Source organism: Poecilia reticulata, chromosome 14 (genome assembly GCF_904066995.2).
Source record: "Poecilia reticulata chromosome 14, P_reticulata-male-v2, whole genome shotgun sequence".
NCBI lineage: Eukaryota > Metazoa > Chordata > Actinopteri > Cyprinodontiformes > Poeciliidae > Poecilia > Poecilia reticulata.
This window is the reverse complement of record NC_088843.1, coordinates 935,831-953,794: the sequence shown is the minus strand read 5'-3', so window position 1 is coordinate 953,794 and position 17,964 is coordinate 935,831. Positions and strand designations below refer to the sequence as shown.

At 41.6% G+C, this 17,964-nt stretch overlaps 1 protein-coding gene across 1 annotated transcript; it reads left to right on the top strand.

Moving 5' to 3' along the window:
• Positions 1-6,436: 6,436 nt before the first annotated feature.
• ube2b (ubiquitin-conjugating enzyme E2B (RAD6 homolog)) lies at positions 6,437-17,964 on the top strand. Its single transcript, XM_008401936.3, has 6 exons — positions 6,437-6,784; positions 13,539-13,619; positions 14,689-14,714; positions 16,042-16,131; positions 16,782-16,870; positions 17,530-17,964. Exons 1-6 carry the CDS (start codon positions 6,741-6,743, stop codon positions 17,656-17,658), a joined length of 459 nt encoding a protein of 152 aa, XP_008400158.1. The 5' UTR covers positions 6,437-6,740; the 3' UTR covers positions 17,659-17,964.

Below are 17,964 nucleotides of genomic sequence, written 5' to 3'. Positions count from 1 at the left end.
GACCTGTCCAGGTGACCTGTCCAGGTGACCCCGCCTCTCACCCGGTACGTTAGCTGTAGAGGCAGCAGCACCTCCTGACCCCACTGAGGGACAAGGTGTTAGAAAATGGATGGATAAATAAATAAATAAGATAACAAGCAGGCTTGCAAATGTGTTATTCTGTAAATAATCTGTAAATGAGTGCAGAGAAAATCAGATTTAAGTTACTCAGAGTTGGGGATTGTAAAGTCTGATGGCTACAGGCAGAAATGATTTCCTGTGGCGCATTTTAAGAAGCACGACTCACTTCTGGTTCAGACTTGTGGGGATTATTATGTTCACACAGCAAGACCCAATCTAAATGTGTGATTTATTACATAAAGCAGCTGGTAGCATGGAGGAGGCGGGCCGCCCTTTTGTCTGTGTGTGACCTACATCGTCACTACAGTGAAATGGGCTAAGAGGGCTTTACGCCTGTAGATAGCAGCTATCTGGATTCTTTTAGGGAAATTGTGAGGAGAAGGATTAGGTTTGATTCAACAGCTGGTTTTTGTCGGGAGGCTGACCCAGCATGCAGTGGTGACTGGAGTATTGGGATGTACCTTATAATTAATGTCTTTAAAAGTGTCTGTCTCTACAAAACCAGTGAACTGCTAAAGCAAATGATTGAAGTAAAACAAATGAAGTACAGTTTAACAGTTAAAAATGTGAATTATTTACCTGTTTATATTAAGCTGAAAATGTCTTGAATTAAATTACATTTCCATACTTTTACACTCCCTTGTTCATCCAAAATAAAATCTTATTTTGTTAAGTATTGAAGCATCAGCCCATCTTTTGCTGATTTTTGCTTCTGATCACTTTCCCAGCAGGACAATAGAGGCAGCACGCATCATCTTCAGAGGGATTACGGGGATTATAAGGTAAGCCACTTACTGACTGAGTAGATTATCACACTGGAGCACATAATTATTTAATCTGTCATTTCTCAAAAAATCTAAAAGTGATTGTAAGTGAAGCATTGATTCCTATCATCTGGTTAAAGTATTTAAAATATACGTCATTTACATCAACACTAAATATGTTTCATCACGTATTAAACAAATGGCTTCTACTGCGATAATTATGTGAAATTAAATTATTTGTCCAATATAAAAAATAGTTTGGTGCCAACTGTCATTGAGGAGAATTATATAATCTGCTGTCAGAAAATCTGCCTGACCAACAGATTTACACAAAAATGTGTTGAAATATTTAACATATGCAGAGTGTTATAATGTTATGTACATTTTAACACATTGTGTGTTAAAATGAACACAAAATGTGCATTAAAGGTAATACAGTTTTGTGTTATTTTGGTCCTGGCACCCTGCTGTGCCAGGCCATTATCCTCAAGAGTTGCTGACTCCCAAGTGCAGATTTCAGCCTTGGTGATATGTGACCAGCTGAACTGTCTGCAACGGCCATCAGCTAAGCTGCATTCAGCCGTAAAGTTTGTTTTTATTCAAACTTCAGTAGTTTTCTAGTTGTTCTGTTGAGGTAGTGACATCCATTTCTGACATCAGGCAAAGTGATGTCACAAAGGGTGATGCATTGATGTCACAAGGCTGCAGTCTTGATCTCTATGGTCATTGCCATTGCAGACGTTGCAGAGCAAACAGAAGGAGCAGAAGCGAGCGAAACATTGAACAGTTTTAGGATTTTATTCCCCAAAATGAGTCAACACAGCAACACGTCATCTTTGGATTCTGGAAATGAGGAAACCATCTCAACACCCTTTATCAGACGGGCTCAGCAGCTATTTGGGATTTTGAAGAAAGTCAGGGTGTTGTCGTCAGTTAACGGACAGACTAAAACTGAACAAAATGAGAAGACGATTCAAATTAAAAATATGGAGGAACCGGCACCTGAACAGGACAACCTGCTATTGGAGAAAGACGAGGAAATTAAGAAAATGTCCAATTTAATAAGAACACTCATGGAGAGGAACATCACACTGGAGAAGAAGACCACCCCAGAGAGTAGTAGTAGTTACTAGTTTGCATGTTCTCCCCATGCATGCGTGGGTTCTCTCCGGGTACTCCGGCTTCCTCCCAAAGTCCAAAAGCATGACTGTTACCTGACGATCCCACCCATGGGATCACTAATCACGTGTTTTGTGGCTGTACAGGTAAACAACCTGGACATGTGACTTTTTTTTTTACTTGTTCGCAAGACGAGTCTTTAATCCTTCGAAAACAATCCCATATACAAGGCTGCACAGTGGCGCAGTTGGTAGAGCTGTTGCCTTGCAGCAAGAAGGTTCTGGGTTCGATTCCCGGCCCCGGTCTTTCTGCATGGAGTCTCCATGTTCTCCCTGTGCATGGTGGGTTTTCTCCAGGTACTCCGGTTTCCTCCCATAGTCCAAAAACATGACTGTCAGGTTAATTGGCCTCTCCAAATTGCCCCTAGGTGTGAGTGTGTGCGTGGTTGTGTGTCCTGTGTTGCCCTGCGGCAGACTGGCGACCTGTCCAGGTGACCCCGCCTCTCGCCCGGAACGTTAGCTGGAGAGGCACTAGCACCTCCTGACCCCACTGAGGGACAAGGGTGTAAAGAAAATGGATGGATGGATGGATGGATAAGTACGTTTCCACACTGAATTATACACGTAGCTGCTGGGATCTTCCACTGTGGCTCTTAGAAATTCAGGTAAAAAGTGCTAACTTCTAACTTTAAATACAAATACAAAAAGAAATGTACAGTTTTAGAAATTTGTAAGGTTTTTAATGGACTAATTGGACTAGATTTCCACTAAAAATAACACTAAAAGTCCCAGCAATATATTTATAGAGCTAATTTTCTAGTCATTTATTTTTAAAACAATAAAAAGTAAATGTAATTACTCTCTTTTTGCAAAAATGTTAAGTTTTCCTTCATTTTAAAATATTAGAAATGGAAATAAAATAGTAGTTCTTTAAAAATGTGAACAAATTAATTGTAACACAATATGTTTGATTGGATTTGTCTTCTTATTCAATGTAGGTGAACATATGGCTTCAAAAATCCATCCACCCATTTTCTTTACACCTTTGTCCCTCAGTGGGGTCGGGAGGGTTGCTGGTTCCTCTCCAGCTAACGTTCCAGGCGAGAAGCGGGGTCACCTGAGCAGGTCGCCAGTCTGTCGCAGGGCAGGTTTCAAAAATATTTTGAGAAAGAGATTTTTGGGTTTTGAGTAGCTGTAAGCACAGGTGGGTAGATTACACAAAAACTTTACTCTTAAGAAGTAACCATCCAAGAAATTACTCAAGTAAGAGTAAAAACATATTTGATAAAACAGTGAGTAACTGATCGAAAACCGCCTGCGGGTGGGAGGACGGGTTCTGACTGTTGTTTGTGCTTACGGGCCGAACGGCAGTTCAGATTACCCACCCTTCTTGGAGTCCTTAGAGGGGGTACTGGAGAGTGTCCCTCCTGGGGACTCCCTTGTTCTACTGGGGGACTTCAACGCTCACGTGGGCAATGACGGTGAGACCTGGAGAGGCGTGGTTGGGAGGAACGGCCCCCCCGATCTGAACCCAAGTGGTGTTCTGTTGTTGGACTTCTGTGCTCGTCACGGATTGTCCATCACGAACACCATGTTCAGGCATAAGGGCGTCCATATGTGCACTTGGCACCAGGATGCCCTAGGCCACAGTTCGATGATTGACTTTGTCATTGTCTCATTGGATTTGCGGCCGTATGTCTTGGACACTCGGGTGAAGAGAGGTGCGGAGCTGTCCACTGACCACTACCTGGTGGTGAGTTGGCTCCGGTGGTGGGGGAGGAAGCTGGTCAGACCTGGCAGGCCCAAATGTGTAGTGAGGGTCTGCTGGGAACGTCTGGCGGACGTCAGAACTTCAAACACGTTCCGGGGGAGGTGGGGGACATTGAGTCTGAGTGGACCATGTTCCGTGCCTCCATTGCTGAGGCGGCCTATCAGAGCTGCGGCCGCAAGGTTGTTGGTGCCTGTCGCGGCGGCAACCCTCGAACCCGTTGGTGGACACCTTCGGTGAGGGATGCTGTCAAGCTGAAGAAGGAGTCCTACCGGGCCTTTTTGGCCTGTGAGACTCCAGAAGCAGCTGATGGGTACCGGCAGGCGAAACGGCATGCGGCTCGGGTGGTTGCTGAGGCAAAAACTCGGTCTTGGGAGGAGTTTGGAGAGGCCATGGAGACAGACTTCCGTACGGCTTCAAGGCGATTCTGGTCCACCATCCGGCGTCTCAGGAGGGGGAAGCAGTGCAGCACCAACACTGTTTATAGTGGGGATGGTGTGCTGCTGACCTCAACTCGGGACGTTGTGGGCCGGTGGGCGGAATACTTCGAAGACCTCCTCAATCCCACCAACATGCCTTCTGTTGAGGAAGCTGAGCCTGGGGACTCTGGGTTGGGCTCTCCAGTCTCTGGGGACGAGGTCGCCGAGGTGGTCAAAAAGCTCCTCGGTGGCAGGGCCCCGGGGGTGGATGAGATCCACCCGGAGTTTCTTAAGGCTCTGGATGTTGTAGGGTTGTGTTGGTTCACGCGACTCTGCAATATCGCATGGACATCGGGGGCAGTTCCCCTGGATTGGCAGACTGGGGTGGTGGTCCCCCTGTTTAAAAAGGGGGACCGGAGGGTGTGCTACAATTACAGGGGGGGTCACACTCTTAAGCCTCCCTGGTAAGGTCTATTCAGGGGTCCTGGAGAGGAGGGTCCGTCGGATAGTCGAACCTCGGATTCAGGAAGAGCAGTGTGGTTCTGGTTCTGGAACACTGGACCAGCTCTACACCCTCAGCAGGTCCTGGAGGGTTCTGGGAGTTCGCCCAACCAGTCTACATGTGTTTTGTGGACTTGGAGAAGGCGTTCGACCGTGTCCCTCGGAGGGCCCTGCGGGGGGTTCTCCAGGAGTATGGGGTACTGGGCCCTTTGATATGGGCTGTCAGGTCCCTGTATGACCGGTGTCAGAGTCTGGTCCGCATTGCCGGCAGTAAGTCGGGCTCGTTTCCGGTGAGAGTTGGACTCCACCAAGGCTGCCCTTTGTCACCGATTCTGTTCATTACTTTTATGGACAGAATTTCTAGGTGCAGCCGAGAAATTCTGTCTCGGCTGCAGAGATGCGATCCTGCAGAGATCGCATCTCTGCAGGATCACATCTCTGCTTTTTGCGGTTGATGTGGTCCTGTTGGCTTCATCGGAACGTGATCTGCAGTTCTCACTGGAGCGGTTCGCGGCCGAGTGTGAAGCGGCCGGGATGAAGCTCAGTGCCTCCAAATCCGAGGCCATGGTCTTGAGCCGGAAAAGGGTAGAGTGCCTTCTCCGGGTCAGGGGGGTCGTCCTGCCTCAAGTGGAGGAGTTTTAAGTATCTGGGGATCTTGTTCACGAATGAGGGAAGAAGGGAGCGGGAGATCGACAGGCGGATTGGGGCAGCGTCTGCCGTGAAGCGGGCGCTGTACCGGTCCGTCGTGGTGAAGAGAGAGCTGAGCCAAAAAGCGAAGCTCTCGATTTACCGGTCGATCTACGTTCCCACCCTCATCTATGGTCATGAGCTTTGGGTCATGACCGAAAGAACGAGATCACGGGTACAAGCGGCCGAAATGGGTTTCCTCCTCAGGGTGGCTGGGCTCTCCCTTAGAGAGAGAAGCTCGGTCATCCGGGAGGGACTCAGAGTAGAGCCGCTGCTCCTCCACGTCGAGAGGAGCCAGTTGAGGCTCGGGCATCTGGTCAGGACGCCTCCTGGACGCCTCCCTGGTGAGGAGTTCAGGTCCCACAGGGAGGAGGGGAGACCCAGGACACCTGGAGGGACGATGTCTCTCTATGGCCTGGGAACGCCTTGGGGTTCCTGGAGGAGCTGGAAGAAGTGGCTGGGGAGGGAAGTCTGGGCCTCCTGAGGCTGCTGACCCCGTGACCCGACCCCGGATAAGATAGATAGATGGATGGATGGATGGATGGATGGATGGATGAACGGACGGACGGATCGAAAACCAGTAATTAGATATTTAGAAATTACCTCTTCAGAAGGACAAAGGAATAAGTAAAAAATGTAGTAAATAAAAATAATTCACATAAATAATGTTATTTCAAAATAAAATAAAACCAAATAAATATTTTAAATATGAAATTTTAACAAAAAGTGCAGGTGAATTTTGGATTAAAACAAGTTTGAAGTCGCAGTGCGTAGAGTATCCAGAAATTTTACACAAATAAGAGTAGCGATACTTCATAATAAAATTATTCAAGTAAAAGTAAAAAGTACAGCGTAGTAAAAAATATTTATTTCTTCAAGACACTACTGATGTAAATGAAACTAGTTACTACCCAACTCTGGCTGTAAGCCACTATTATTACTGAGATACATCACTCGAAAATAAATAAACTTTTTTAAAAATAATATTCCAATTGAAGCACCTGCACATTCTTAGTAGTTGTGAAATAAATAATTATTACTTTCATATGCTCGCAGTTTAATCTTTTGATATATTTCATCAGAATAACTGATCAACCGATTTTTTAAATAATTTTATTTATTTGTTAGAAGGGAGGAGTTTTGGCAGCATTTTTTAACAGACACATTGTGACATATAAGGGTTGCGCCTCTGTTGGCCTCAGCACTGCAACCAACCGACGTCAACCATAAATAGCGAGCTAGCCAGTTGTTGTTTTGGGGGAATAAGAAAAGAGCTGCAAGCGGAAGAAACACCGGATTTGGGCTTTTTCCTCTTCGCTCATTTAGTTTTTTTCAAATTGTTTTTGTATACACAACTGAAATAATGTCTACGCCCGCAAGGAGACGGCTAATGAGGGATTTTAAAAGGTAAAGTAGCCGTTTGTTTCTTCTGATTTAGCCGACGGAGCTACGTGGCTAGCACGGTTAGCTTAGCGTTAGCTCCGGTTGACGACAATACTGTCCAATTTTTACTACCTGAAACGACTTGCACCGAATACCTCCCAGGTCTTTTTATGATAGCTGCTGGTTTTTTTTTATTTTATTTTATTTTTTTTAGGAAATACCAGAGTGTAACGTCTTAAATGTTAACTGTTGATGACAAACGGCTCATTTTTGCTGAATTACGCCAGTGTTTTTCAGTGTTTTTCATCAGCTTTTTAAGGCGTTTAGGGTTCAGATTTTCTCCCGCAGGGAAACAAAATCAGTTTGGATCAAAAATCTTTCACAGCTGTTTGATCTGTTGATAAATATCAGCTAAAATGAACACAAATCGGTTTGTTTAGCACTGAGGGGGTTTAAAATGATCCCAATTAAAAGGCAAAAATATTCAAACATTTCTCTAAATTTGGTTTCGGTTTTTTTTTCTGACACGGAGATTTCGGGGATTTTGAGTCGAAGGAAACTGCCGTGTTTACAACATATATATATATATATATATATATATATATATATATATATAAATCCCTGCCACTATTTCTGTATACACCTTAATGTTCTGTTTATTTGTAAGTCAACATTTACAAACATAGCACTGTATTAACCGGATTAACATTAATACTATTGATCTTTATTAGATTTGGAGATTTTTAAATATTATTTTACTTTGGACTGTATAATCACACTGATTCCAATTTTTGCTAAGATAAAAGTTTTACAGTTTGGATAATGTTCTGTGTGCTATTTATATTTTGCCATCTCCTCTAAGTGTGGATTGAATTATTTTGCTATTATTGTAGATCAGGGGTCCCAAACCTTTTCCTGAGGGCCACATAACTTTCCCTTCTCTGCTGGGGGCCGGAGTCAGTTTGTAACAGAAAAAGTGACGATTGCAGGAGAGCCTACATGTAAAAATTCATTGTTTTCCAGAAAGCACAATCAAATAATCCTCTCTGGGTTCTTCACAGAAAAAAATCCAGGAAATAACACTATTTATGAAATGAGGGGAAAAAGAAGATTTTTCGTTTTTTTTTAAATAATACTGGGATCATTATGAGAATTTGAGGTAAAGATATGAGGATCCAGTAGATGGCAGTAGTGCAACAATAATGGATGCAAGCTGCTGTTGAAATCTAAAGAAGAAGAAGAAGGAGCTCATTTTCTTTTAGCACATGCTAGTAGCAACACGAAGGATCAGCACTTTGTTACCGTTCGGAAACTACCGTAATCAGTTCAGTTAAATCTAAACTTGGCAACTTTTTCTTTTTCAACGTAATAAATGTGATATTCAGTTGACCTGTTATGACTCAGATGTTGGCTGTCCGCCCTCCTCTGCTGCTGCTGCATCGCTGTGGAAAACCTGGAGCGGCAGAGATATCTGAGGCTTATAGTGCAGAAAATACTGTATTTATTTCATAAATAGTGTTTTTTCTGGATTTATTTCTGTGAAGAACCCAGAGAGGGTTATTTGATTGTGCTTTCTGGAAAACAATACATTTTTACATTTAGGCTCTCCTCCAGTCATCACGCTTTTTCTGTTACAAACTGACTCCGGCCCCCAGCAGAGAAGGGAAAGTTATGTGGCCCTCACAGGAAAACGTTTGGGGATCCCTGAGCAACATTCTCAAATTTCAATTCCCTATTAAAACCTAATTCTTTTTTAATGGGCGCTTTCTTCTTTTATTTCCAATTTTGACTTCCAATGATTCACTTCCTGCTAAAGAGCCCCCTGGTGGTTGAAGAAAAATCCACATATAAGCCACAAGGTTCAAAGCTTAGGGAAAAAGTAGCAGCTTATAGTCCGGAAAATACGGTATATGAAAAAAAAATCTGAATGCTCTCTGGTATTGTTCAGGGGGCCGGACCAAATGTGGAGGCGGGCTGGATCCGGCCCGGGGGCCGTAGTTTGGGGACCACTGTTGTAGAATAATCCAGTTTTGATTTTGTACTGCAAAAAAATACCTGAAATTATTTTTATTTAATGTTCTCTAATCAACAAAAGGTTAGCAAAACAGAAACTGGGTTTTAAATTTTAAGCTATTTCTGCAGAATTGCAAGAAATCAGTTAATCGCATCATAAATGAAAAACGAGCTCAATAATTTCCATTTGCACATCAAATCGTCCAGTTATCGTCCAAAACCTGGGGGATAAAAGTCTTCATTCTGGTCTCAACTAGCCATTTTTTATGGATAATTTAGTTTGTTGTTTCTGTTGTTCTGTTTTTTTTTTTGGATATTTAACACATCTTCCATTTCCAGTGTTGAATGTTAATTTGAATTTAAAGTTTATTATCGTTTATTGCAATAACTTCTTTTTATTGTCCAGAAAAATTAATCGTGACAGGCGTCCTCAGAGCAAAACATCGTGTGGTATTAAATGTAACAATCTAAACATGAAGTGGTTTTTGTGTTTAAATAAAAAGTTAATGTCTCTGCAGCTGAAACGCTCACCTTGGCAGCTACTGCTAGTTAAACCTATTATTCCCAGAATGCTGCGCTGCTCTCTGTGGCATCTGTGCCGTTTTATGTGTGTAAGCAAAGAGAGTCTGTAAAACCCTGAATGCTACAGCAGGATGTAGATCAGTAACTCCTCTCTGCTGCAGGACGTCAACACTGAATGGATCCGTCTAATGCGTCCGGCTCCAACACTGCACTCGTTATATGCTTTCAGTTCTTTGAAATGTTTTTAACAAAACCTTCTAAATGTATTATTATAGGCAGAGGAGGGTAAAGTACCCAAAAATATCACTCAGGAGTAGCACTACTTCAAGTATTTACTCAAGTACTGAGTAACTGATCAAATCATCAATCATTTAATAGTTAAAAATTACACAATCAGACGGAACAAAATATAAAGTTAAGTGAAAATTTTGGGGTTTTTTTAAAGATCAAAATGACAACAATTAAAAAAAAACATAATTATGAAATAATAAAATCAGACAAATTTTTCCAAATCAGTTTTTTTCAATAAAAAAAACTTTTGAAACTTTAACAAAAACTGCAGGTGTGAGTCTGGTGGGTAGAGAATCCAGAACTTAGGAGTAGAGATGCTTCATAATAAAATTACTCAAATAAAAAGTGCAGTGTTGTAAAAGTACATTGTTTCTACGGAGTAAACGTACCTAGATAGTATGCTACCCAACTCTGGTTAGTTCAGTTTAATAGTTTCACACAAAACTAAAGACTGTTGTTGTACAGTTGTACAACCATTTCCTGACATCCTAACAGATCAATTTTGAGCAGCAGAGATGATATTCCACAGCAACCGCCAGTTGTTGGCAAGCAACTGCTAATCCACCTCATTTGCTTTTGCCGCTGCTCTTGTAGTCTCTGGTCAGAAATCCAGGCAGAGAGACGTTGGAGTCGAGGATCTGAGATGGTTTGAACTTCATCCTGCCTCAGTGAAGCCTCATTTTTAACTCCTCTGGGATTTGGGGTCATAGTTCATGTGTCATTTAAGCTTTGGAGATGCTAATTGAAAAACAAAAGCCTTTTCCATCATGAGATCTGTCTGGAAATGGAACAAGTAAAAACAAAAATCCTTCTTGCTGCAATTGTCCCAAAAAACATCAGTAAAACAAAAGAAGTTCATAACATCTAAAAAAAATGAATAAATTTTAATCTTTTATGCCAATAGCTAATGTTTCTACCATTACACATAATGCAGATTGAAAATAATTTATGCATACTGCTTAAAAACCTCACGATATAAGATTTTCATGTCAGTCTACCAATAATTCTTGACTTTTTTTATGTTAAGTATCTGAAATGCAACCAAACTGGTGGCGTGAGGTTTCCTGTTTTATCCAAAGTTTTTAATCCATATTTTTAATTTTTAATGTCATGATGCGCAGTGGAGAAACTTTAAACTGCTGCTGCGTAACTTACTCAGCTGCTTGTTGCTAGGCAACCAAAGCTGAGGGGGTGGGCTTTAAGCTGCTTGTTGCTAGGCAACCAAAGCTGAGGGGGTGGGCTTGAGCCTGCTTGTTGCCCAGCAGATTGTTGCTAGGCAACCAAAGCTGAGGGGGTGGGCTTGAAGCTGCTTGTTACCCAGCAGGTTGTTGCTAGGCAACCAAAGCTGAGGGGGTGGGCTTGAGCCTGCTTGTTACCCAGCAGGTTGTTGCTAGGCAACCAAAGCTGAGGGGGTGGGCTTGAAGCTGCTTGTTACCCAGCAGGTTGTTGCTAGGCAACCAAAGCTGAGGGGGTGGGCTTGAGCCTGCTTGTTACCCAGCAGGTTGTTGCTAGGCAACTGAAGAGTCGGTGTGTTAGTTGATTCCCCCAAACTAGCCTAGAGCTGCTAAAGCCTCTCCTCTGCCTACATCTCCCAGAATGCTGTGCGATTCTGGGTCAGAGTTCAGTGAATATCCTAGTGGATTGTATCATCTATTGATCTTGGTCACGCATCATGATATTTATAGTTTTATAAAGTCCTCATGCTGATATGTTTCCTGGAATGATCCATTAGGGTGATTTCCAATTAAAACGTTATTGCTTCTAAAATATCCAAAATGATATCTTCAGATTGAAACACGAACTCTTAAAATATTTAGGTTTTTATTTGTGTCTTTGCTAGCTGGTATGCGCTAACCTCCAGCTCTACAGTGACTGACCTGTCAGAAACTCCTGATGTGCAGCGAAACACAGTAACCGTCTGCTGGTCGATAAATCCTGTTTCTCATCATCAGTGAGTTTGTCTGCAGGCCGTTAGGAAGAGATCTGAGCTCTTACTGCTACAAATCTGCTTAACAGATTTAATTGCCGTAAACCTTCATAAAGCCTACATTTCTTGTAGACATGGGGGTTTTATATGATGTTTAAGTTGTGTTGTGGTTCCTCCACCTCTTCATTACTGATCAAGAGTCTGATTGTGAGGCCTAACATGAAGCGGCTGATTTCAACCAGTTCATTCATCGTGTTGCTTTGGTTCATTACTCTGTCATCCGCACCAGACTGGTGTTGGAGAATGAATTTGGAATGGCGGCTCTGATTTGCTCCCGTCTCTGTTGCCAGGCAGTCGTTGCTGTGGCATTTTGCTCTGCGTGTCTCAGATCGTTTGTCGAAGTTCAGATTGTGAAACCACAACTGGCCCGGCAAATAAGCGCCGAATTGTTTTCATTTCGGGTTAATCAGTCGGGTTCTAAACCGGATAGAAGACGCATTTCTTAAACTTAGACGTTCTACTGCACAGTATTAGATCAGCATGTTCTCAAATGTAAGGTTTTAATTACTGAAAACTGGAGTATTTTTTAAAACACTGATATAAATGCAACATGAATAGAACTTAAGGTTATTACAGTAGATCTTCAAGATGCTTGATTTGTGAATTTAAAGGTCCATTTTTAGGGAACGAATTGTATTAATTTCAGAAAAGACGTCTAAAGAAAAGTTCCACAAACACTTTAAATGTGTAAACATGTTCCAGTTGAGCCGGTCAGGAGGAAGTTGTTTTGTTGCAGAGCAGAGAGAACCTGCAGCACATGACGCTTCCTGACTGCTGCTTTGCTTCTGCCAGTTTAGATATTTAGAAATCATGTGACGGAGTTGCTTTCTGTTCTGCAGAAAGCAAGGAAATCGGCATCAAGGCGTCAACAAAGGTCATCAGAGTGACCAGAACACTGACCATGCAGAGACGCATTAACTGCAGAGCATCCGTTTGAATACAGATAGTTTATTTTAACCTAAAAGTCTGGATAATGTGGCTGACAAACACGATGGAAGGGTTTCATGTCGGTCAATATTGATGATTATTTGTTGTTTTAAATATCTGAAATATCTGCGCTAAACTGCGCAGCCACGTCCTGCCTGCGCAGTTTAGCCTGTAGGCTGTTGCTAGGCAACCAGAGAGTGAGCGAGTTGCTAGGCAACCAGAGAGTGAGCGAGTTGCTAGGCAACCAGAGAGTGAGCGAGTTGCTAGGCAACCAGAGAGTGAGCGAGTTGATGCCACCAACCTTTCCTAGCTAACTATGAGCAGCTTAAGTCTTTCCTGTGCCTACATCTCCCAGAATGCTGTGCAGTTCTAGATCAGTTTTGTAAATGTATTGATTATTCTGTCAGTTATCTATTGATATTGATCATGTGTCTTTCTCAATATTTTTTGTGATTGATTTTATTATCCAGATGTACCAAAACAGCAGTTCTTTAATATTAAATGCAAAACTACATGCTGTTTGTCTATTATTTTAAGTTCATTTAATATATTTTCAAATGTATTAATATATCCTGAAACTTTTATTGAACAAGCAGCGGAGAAACCAGTAAAACGTCATTAATTGAAAACAATAAATCAGAATTCTTATATTAAGAAATGTATCACAATAAACAATGCGATGAATACCAATCCCACGATAGTTTGGATTATTCCTTTTTTACTTTAGTTTTTAGTCTCCAAGTATATGAGGGTGTTTTTATGGCTGAGTTGCCGTCAGCGGCGTTTCCAGCCTCAGCCCTGAACGCAGCATGTTGGCGTCCTGCTGCTGATCCTGCACACAGCCTCATGTTGCAGCTGACTGATGATTGTCAAGGTGTTAGTTAGTCGCCTCATGCTCCACTCGTTCATCACGCCCTCTGGCTGTTTTTCCTCCTGTCCTTTATTATTATTTTATAAATCTTTTCGTTGTGTAGCCAGCTGCCTCCCTCTGAAATGCGCTTCTCTTTCCTCCTCATCGTTTCTTCCTCTCCTCCTCAGACTTCAGGAAGACCCTCCCACCGGTGTGAGCGGAGCGCCGTCTGAGAACAACATCATGCTGTGGAACGCTGTTATTTTTGGGTGAGTCATGTTCTAAATGCAGCTCCACCCCACCGTCTCCTCTCTGATGCTCACATCCTGCAGCCGCCTCTTTGCTTTAATAAAATATCAGATCTCGGTGCTAAACTTCTGGCTTCGTGTTAAATGGACCAACGACACGATTCAGCTTACATCTGAGTTTTGGTTAACTTATTTTAGTTAAAACGTCTCGTTCAGGCCTAAGCCACACGTAGCCGAATATCTACAGGAAATAATAATATCACTAAAAACGATTATTTATAAAACCCAAGTGAAGATGTGAGAAAACTTGTTCGCACTGCAGTTTGATAAATCCACAGTTGGAATTTAAGTTGATTATTGAGAATATGTTCTTGCTCTATTATGTCATTATTATATTATTACTGGAAAATGGACTCAAAATGACAATATTATCGTTTATCGCGATAACTTCTGGGACAATTTATTGTCCAGTAAAATATGTTATCATGGCAGCCTTCACATTCTTGCAGTGACGTAATTCCAGTCTCGTTTTATTAACTTTCTCTAAAGTGTGTGTGTGTGTGTGTGTGTGTGCGTGTGTGTGTGTGTGTGTGTGTGTGTGTGTGTGTGTGTGTTGCCCTGTGACAGACTGGCGACCTGTCCAGGTGACCTTGCCTGATATTAGATGGATATTCTAATACTCTATTTAAAAGTGGTTCATCTGTCCAGTTAAATGAACCTCCTGGCGCCATCTTTAATTGCTAACAGGAAGTTGTTGCTTTGAAGCAAGCTGATTGGCTGACAAAGGCTTTAGCTCTGCACTACACTGCCCCCTAGTGGTTTGGCATGTTAAAAGCAGCGAATTTGTGCGAATTTCTTATTTTATTTTTGTTTTATATTCAGCCTCAGCGTGATTTAATGCGACACGACGAAAACAAAGAATATAATTGGCTTAACATATCTAAATTAATTACCATAACAAAACAGCCTGACACAAACAAGTCTAATCTACTAATTCTAGTTCTCTGCTATAGAAAGTGACACTCTGCCTCAGGTTATCAGATCAGTGTTGAACTTATAAATATAATATTTCTCTCTCTGTCTGCTGCAGGCCTGTGGGGACGCCATTCGAAGATGGTAAGTTATATGTTTGGATTTATTGGGTTCATAAAGTGGTTTGTTTACCAAAACACAGAATTTTATTGAAGTGGAGCCGCTTCAGCCGAACGCAGCCTGGAGCTGCGAACACAACTCTGCAAAAGTAACAGAGCTGGATATGGAAATACATGAGTAGTTCAGGAGCCTTTTGATTGGAGAACAAGTAGGCTTCATAATTATTATCATTATTATAAGGAAAAATACGTGAGCTCTGCAGGAAACTAAAGGAAAAAACATGAATTGAAAATTAATGACATTATTTTTCCCTAAAGGAAATCCTTCTCATCATTTCCATGTGGAAGAGTTTGGAGTAGAGCTTTGCTAACCTGCAGCCTCCCTTCAGGTTTTGTTTTGAACTTCCATCCATCTTCTAACACCTGGTCCCTCAGTGGGGTCAGGAGGGTTGGTGCATCTCCAGCTAATGTTCTGGGCGAGAGGCGGGGTCACCTGGACAGGTCACCTGGACAGGTCACCAGTCTGTCGCAGGGCAACACAGAGACACACAGGACACACAACCATGCACACACTCACTCACACCTAGGGTCAATTTCGAAAGGCCAATTAACCTGACAGTCATGTTTTTGGACTGTGGGAGGAAACCGGAGTACCTGGAGAAAACCCACCACCGGGTCCGGGAATCGAACCCAGAACCTTCTTGCTGCAAGGCAACAGCTCTACCCACTGCGCCACTGTTCTGAACTTTGTAATTTTTAATCACTGATGTTTCAGCTGCTTTCTGTGCTGTAAACTGATTTTCTCAGTTGTAGTTTCTCTGTCTTTGTGAAAATGATGGAAAAAAATCTAGTTTGTCAGTTTGAGATGTTTAAAATGTGAAGTGCTAATGATGGTTAAAATAAAAATAGGTTGAGATTTAAAAAGGTTCAGCCGTCTGGGTGGCGCTCAGGCTGTTGGTCTCTGGAACAGCAGCAGGTTTTTGTCTGTTCTTCGCTCCACATGATCCGACGCTTTAGTTTATTCAAACGTTGCAAAAATGTGAATAGACTTTATTGGCTACGAGGAAATGTGGACTCAGAATAATTCGCTGTGCTTTGGCACTGCTTATGAAATAAAAATTACAAATATTGTGTCTGATATTGAAGGATCTGTTCCTGCTTTTCTAGTTGACGTTTGTCAGCCTCTCCCTCCCTGCTCCTGTCTAATCCTGCACAATAAACAGATTTTGCTGCAGTCCGGGGTATTTATAGTCCCTTCATGGTTTCCTCTGCCGTCAGCAGCGTCTCCATTTTTCACATCTGCATCTTTCTTGCAGACTAAAAGCTTCGTGTCTTCCTCTCTGCCTCTGCAGGAACATTTAAGCTGCTGATAGAGTTTTCAGAGGAGTATCCCAACAAGCCCCCCACGGTTCGGTTCGTCTCCAAAATGTTTCATCCAAATGGTGAGGGATGCTGCAGCAACAAACACATTCGCCTTTTCTGGTCATCTACACATTTAGAGCAGAAACGACTTTAAAATGCACCTTAAAAACTAGTTTTATTAACTTTTCCACCAGAATCTTTTCAGAAGTTCTTTCCATCAAAGAAATCAAGATAATTATTTAATCACATAATAAATTAAAATGAGCTCCATCATTTCCATTCTGTTTTTTCTGTTTATAATTCATTTTATTTATGGGTCAAGTTGTGTAATTTTTTTAGTTTATTTTGGATAATTAAAATGTTTTCTGGTTTCTTTGGGTCGTGTCCTTTACAAAGTTAAACTTTATTGGTCTTTTAGATGATGAACATTATCAATAAATTACTTTATGATGATCTCAACATTATTGTCATTTATCAACTTGATTTGCTTTGAAAGCTGCTCTTTTAGTTTATTTCTGAGTTTTAATTGGGTTTAGTTCAAATCCATTAAAGCTGAAATAATTTATCTCCTACATTTACAGCCACCATATCTTCTTTTTTTAATTAAAAAACTAAATATATGAGATGATCAGCTTAAAGGTTATATAATCATCCTGTATTTGCCAACTGCATGAGTTTTAATGTTGGAAATGACCTGCTTCAATGTTAACTATTGTTTCCTGTTTTCCAGTTTACGCTGACGGCAGTATATGTTTAGACATTCTTCAGAATCGCTGGAGCCCGACGTACGACGTGTCGTCCATACTCACGTCCATCCAGGTCTGTCGGTTTATATTTCTGCTAACTAAACTTTAAACAATTTGTCTGAATGCGAGAGAATCTGTGAATTACAACTGAACCGCTGTAGATTCATCACACACAGCGACGCTTGAATATTTTATCAAACTAAATCAGTTTCTATTTGTAAAATTACATCAGCGTGAGAAGATGTTAAATATTGTTTAATCAGAAGAAGTACTTTATTATATTTTAATAAGTGTCTCTCCCTCCATAAAGACGTCTGTGTGGTGAAAACTGATGTAGTTTTTCCTGCTGCTTCTGCACCTCTTTGTTTGATTTTTCCACTTTTAATATTCTGGGATTCTGTCTTTTAATGACATTTTGTGGCTGGCGCCTCCTAGTGGCAACCTGAACAATGACGTTTCAGTATTTAAATTTGAATAGCTTAGTAAGAATGTGTAGTTTTATATAAATAAATATATCGTCTGTCATAATAAATTCTGCAGGGCGATAAATGTTGAGATTTAAGTGTTAAATGGACAGTAATAGAAATGCTTCTCAACACTAATGAACATCATTTACTTAAAAAAAAATCATGAATGTTTTTTTTTTACTTGAATAAAAAAAATCTTACTTAAATAAATAATTTTTAAAAATATGTTGAATGAAATGTTAGTGTTGTTGTGTTGTGTGTGCAGTCGCTGCTCGATGAGCCGAACCCCAACAGCCCGGCCAACAGCCAGGCGGCGCAGCTCTACCAGGAAAACAAGAGGGAGTACGAGAAGCGGGTAACGGCCATCGTGGAGCAGAGCTGGGTGGACGGCTGAGCGTCTTCCTCTCCGTGCCCATCGTCTTCATCACCCCTCCTCATCATCGTCCCTCTTCTTCAGCCGCTCATCAAGAAACAACAGTAACTATCAAAACTCAAGTGCCACCCTGATAAGTAAAAAGGAAAACCAAATCTGAACAGACATCAAGTTGCTTACCGATCGATGCGTTGTAGGAAATCTGGGGTGTTGGGTTTCCATCTTAAATTGTGTTTCTTGTCTTTTTTATTGCATGGTGTGGGATAAGTTATTGCTAAGAAAACTTGTAATATATGTTTGGTTGGACTAAAAGCGGTTAATGCCTGA

What these genes read in the sequence shown, in the direction of transcription:
- ube2b (XM_008401936.3), top strand. Translation starts at nt 6,741, where the DNA reads ATGTCTACGCCCGCAAGGAGACGGCTAATGAGGGATTTTAAAAG. An exon ending in TGGAACGCTGTTATTTTTGG is followed by an intron (nt 13,620 to 14,688) that starts GTGAGTCATGTT and finishes TGTCTGCTGCAG; the next exon opens with GCCTGTGGGGACGCCATTCG. An exon ending in CCATACTCACGTCCATCCAG is followed by an intron (nt 16,871 to 17,529) that starts GTCTGTCGGTTT and finishes TTGTGTGTGCAG; the next exon opens with TCGCTGCTCGATGAGCCGAA.